Raw genomic sequence first — 3,356 nt, 5'->3', positions numbered from 1 at the left:
GGCTACAGATTGCATCAATATCAACCATGGCCTTCAAGAAGATGCTTGGATTACTTATGTGTGGATTTTTCTGCTATTGTTTTACCTAATGGTGAATCTCACAAGAAAGCAGTCTAACAGCTGAGGAACATAAGACCAAACCAACCAAATAAGTCAATTGAACTTCAGGGAAATATCCTTTGCACAAATTTACCAAGCTACCACATCCAAACTCTAAAAAGCTTAGATCACATTCACATCTCAGACTGAAGGACATGGGTTCTCTATATAAGGGAAATAGGCTCAATGAATAATGTCTTTACGTGATCCTTAGTCTCACGGTCTTGAACACCATACCCGTCCCGGTACAGATATATGCATTGAGCCATCCTAGGAATGTCCATTGCCATTCCAATAAAAGTTTGGGAGAAGGGAGAATTCAGATTTCGCTCTTCATTCATCTTCTTCCATGTTTCATCAATCAAGAAGCCTATGTATTTGCGGGCATCGTCTTCAGAAGCACTAGTTTCATACATGTAACATTGTATGGATTTAGGAACATCTCCTCTTTTTAACTCATCCTGAGAAAAAAATGTATGTATCAGTATTATTATTATTATTATTATTATTAAATGATGGATTGTTAGTATAGAAAATAAACTAAAGCAATCTCTGATAATTAGGCTGCATACAGATGATGTCCCAAGATCATCTGAAAGACGGAAAATCGTTGATGACCAACGGATTATATCGCGGAATCTCTCTAAGCATCCCAAGGCCTCCTCCGTCATTGGATTTGTGATGAAAAAATAGGCATGAACTAGTGTTAGTGGACCTGATACTGAAATCCAGGCATTGTTGATATACTCCTGTAGAGATGGCTTATAACCTTCGTGGTACCATTTCGCCTCCACTAATTGGGATTTTGTTATATCTGCCCACTGAAGAATTAATCATATAATGAGCCAAAAGCATATTTTGCACAGGAAATTTCGTCCATTTGATTATAGAAAGAGGACTGAATTTTTAATCTGAAATGTTACCGCATTTCTGAGATATGAAATGATGTTGAGATCGTGTTCTTTAAGAACATCATAAGCGGTTTCATTAGTGAAGTTGTAGAGAGCAAGGAAACAGATCTTCATGTATTGTGGAAGTTGCTCCATTGCATTGGTATCCCATCTGACAGTGGAAACAAAACTAGCATCCCAACCTCTATTAAATTAAAAGGACAAGGAGTATACAGAAACCACCAACCTGTCAACAGCATCTGTAAAGAGCTCAAGTTCATCCAATGTCCCATAAACATCATAAACATCATCAATTGTTGTTATCAGCGAAATGAGTTTTGTCAACATTCTCCTGCAATATCCAAACTGAGGTTCAAATATAAATCCCACAGCCCAAAGGAAATTCTCCACCAATCTGTCCCTAGCAAAGCTCGATTTTTCTGGGAGGCGTGTGCTCCTCCACCACCTACATTTGTAAGGCCCAAAAGAGGGGATATCAATATTAGAATTTGATAATACTTTGTAGCTGCTAAACTATACACGAAAATGAGAATATGCTCACTCCTACATTGATGCATGTTTTAGATCCTCCTGGTATGTTGCTTGCACCATATTGTAATCCAGTTTAGCAAGCTCAAGTAAAATGGGATTCATGCCCTGGCTTCTCTCATATACATCTATGAACCATCTTGCCTCTAGCCTTAGCATTCTCCAGTGCAGCGGAAGCTCCATGGCATGGTTTATTATCGCAGTAAGATCATTTTGATCTACAGTCCGCTCAAGGTATTCTTCAAGAAAATTTCTTGTGAAATCTCTAGCCTCTTCTAGGATATTTTCACCTTCTACGGAAAGGTATGAAGCTTCATACAAGCATAGAATTCCCTTGATATCTTCATTAAGCCATGGCTTAACAGTCCCCATCTTGTTTATGAAAATATGGAAAACATCTGCAACATTCAATATGACAATAATTATGCTGAAGTATAAATATGTCGCACAGAATTTATAAAATCCCAAAAATCGTGTGCTCTTTATGCTATTCTCATTAGGCAACTAATTGATCTAGTGCTTCCTATATATGCTGTTTTACCTGGTAGATCGTGTACCTCTTTCCGCTGCCTGAAAAAATTATTAAAACAGTAGTGAAGACTAAATTTAAACCTAGGACTCGGTAGTGTCTACTACCTTGAGGAACATGGTAGCCATGCTGTCTTAGGAGTCTAAATTCAAGAGCTGTGGCATATAAATCTCCATTTTTCCATGTATCATTCCTATTGTAGTTGTTGTATATGCCATGCAATATTCTCTTTATTTCTTCCCCAAAGTGATAATGTATTCCAAGCCTTTGCAAGGTATCGATTAGCTCCAGTTGATGCAAAGGTTCCCCGACTTGGCCAAGCATTATCTTTACATCTCCCTTAAGCTTCTCCAATTGTCTTGTATATGTTTCTCCCTGCATATAAGACACTATATCCGTCAAAAAATCAAGTTGAGTCCATTAATACTAAAAGTTAGCACCTACCACATAATCACTCGTTAGTGACTGGATATAATCATGGTCCCAAATTGAAGGTTGGTAGCTTGCGGTTCGCCTCACAATCACAGCAGTTTGGCTACTAGTTTTAGCCCCACCCGTGCATTGGACTGGACCAGAAATGCAAACACCCTGCGATTTTCCGCGGCAGAAGCGGCTTGCAGGTTGCAGTCTTGTAAAAGTGAAAAAAGGGTTTGAAGAAAGCGTCAGAAGAGCCATAGGAGTGGGACAAGCTGGATCACATTGCCAGCAGCTATATATAGAATTTGTGGTCATGTGCTCCCATGTTTGCTGTAAGATTAAGCAATAGTATTATGTCAAATTTGCAATAATGCTAGTATGCCCAGCTTGTCGGCCTTTAGATAGGAGTCTCAAAGCATATTGTATTGATGGGGTCATAACTATCTTTTCATAGAATAAAATATTCAAAAAGAGTTTTATTATTAGGTTTGTTTACAAAAGTTTTGAAAAACAGTTTTTTAATATTTTTAAAATAAAAGCATGTTTGGAGATTTAGAATGTTTTTAACTTATTTTTTGTGTCTTTAAATAGGTCTTAAAAATAACTTTTATCTGTACTTATTTATTTTCAATAATTCTCCATATTTGTATAATTATTTTAAAAAAAAAATTCTTAAAAACAGCTGAATTAAAATATATTTCTAGAAAAAAAATCTTATTTTCATAACAAGTTTCTTGTTTTTAGGACAAGCTCTTAAGAAAGTACCAACTTTGAAGAATAGAAAACTATTCAAACTATTTCCAATATGTTTTAAAAGAAGAAAAATGATATTTACATAGTAAAAGTAAACATTCATGAAAAAAAAATTAAAC

The 3,356-nt window shown here is 36.1% G+C and overlaps 1 protein-coding gene across 1 annotated transcript; it reads right to left on the bottom strand.

The window, feature by feature from the left end:
- Positions 1 to 263: 263 nt before the first annotated feature.
- LOC100248079 ((-)-alpha-terpineol synthase) lies at positions 264 to 2,790 on the bottom strand. Its single transcript, XM_059742035.1, has 7 exons — positions 2,512 to 2,790; positions 2,175 to 2,442; positions 1,558 to 1,936; positions 1,237 to 1,455; positions 1,023 to 1,161; positions 672 to 920; positions 264 to 560 (listed from the first exon to the last, which is right to left on the bottom strand). Exons 1-7 carry the CDS (start codon positions 2,740 to 2,742, stop codon positions 264 to 266), a joined length of 1,782 nt encoding a protein of 593 aa, XP_059598018.1. The 5' UTR covers positions 2,743 to 2,790.
- Positions 2,791 to 3,356: the final 566 nt, after the last annotated feature.

The sequence above is a fragment of the Vitis vinifera genome, chromosome 13, assembly GCF_030704535.1.
Source record: "Vitis vinifera cultivar Pinot Noir 40024 chromosome 13, ASM3070453v1".
Taxonomy (NCBI): domain Eukaryota; kingdom Viridiplantae; phylum Streptophyta; class Magnoliopsida; order Vitales; family Vitaceae; genus Vitis; species Vitis vinifera.
This window is presented reverse-complemented; position numbering and strand designations above follow the sequence as displayed.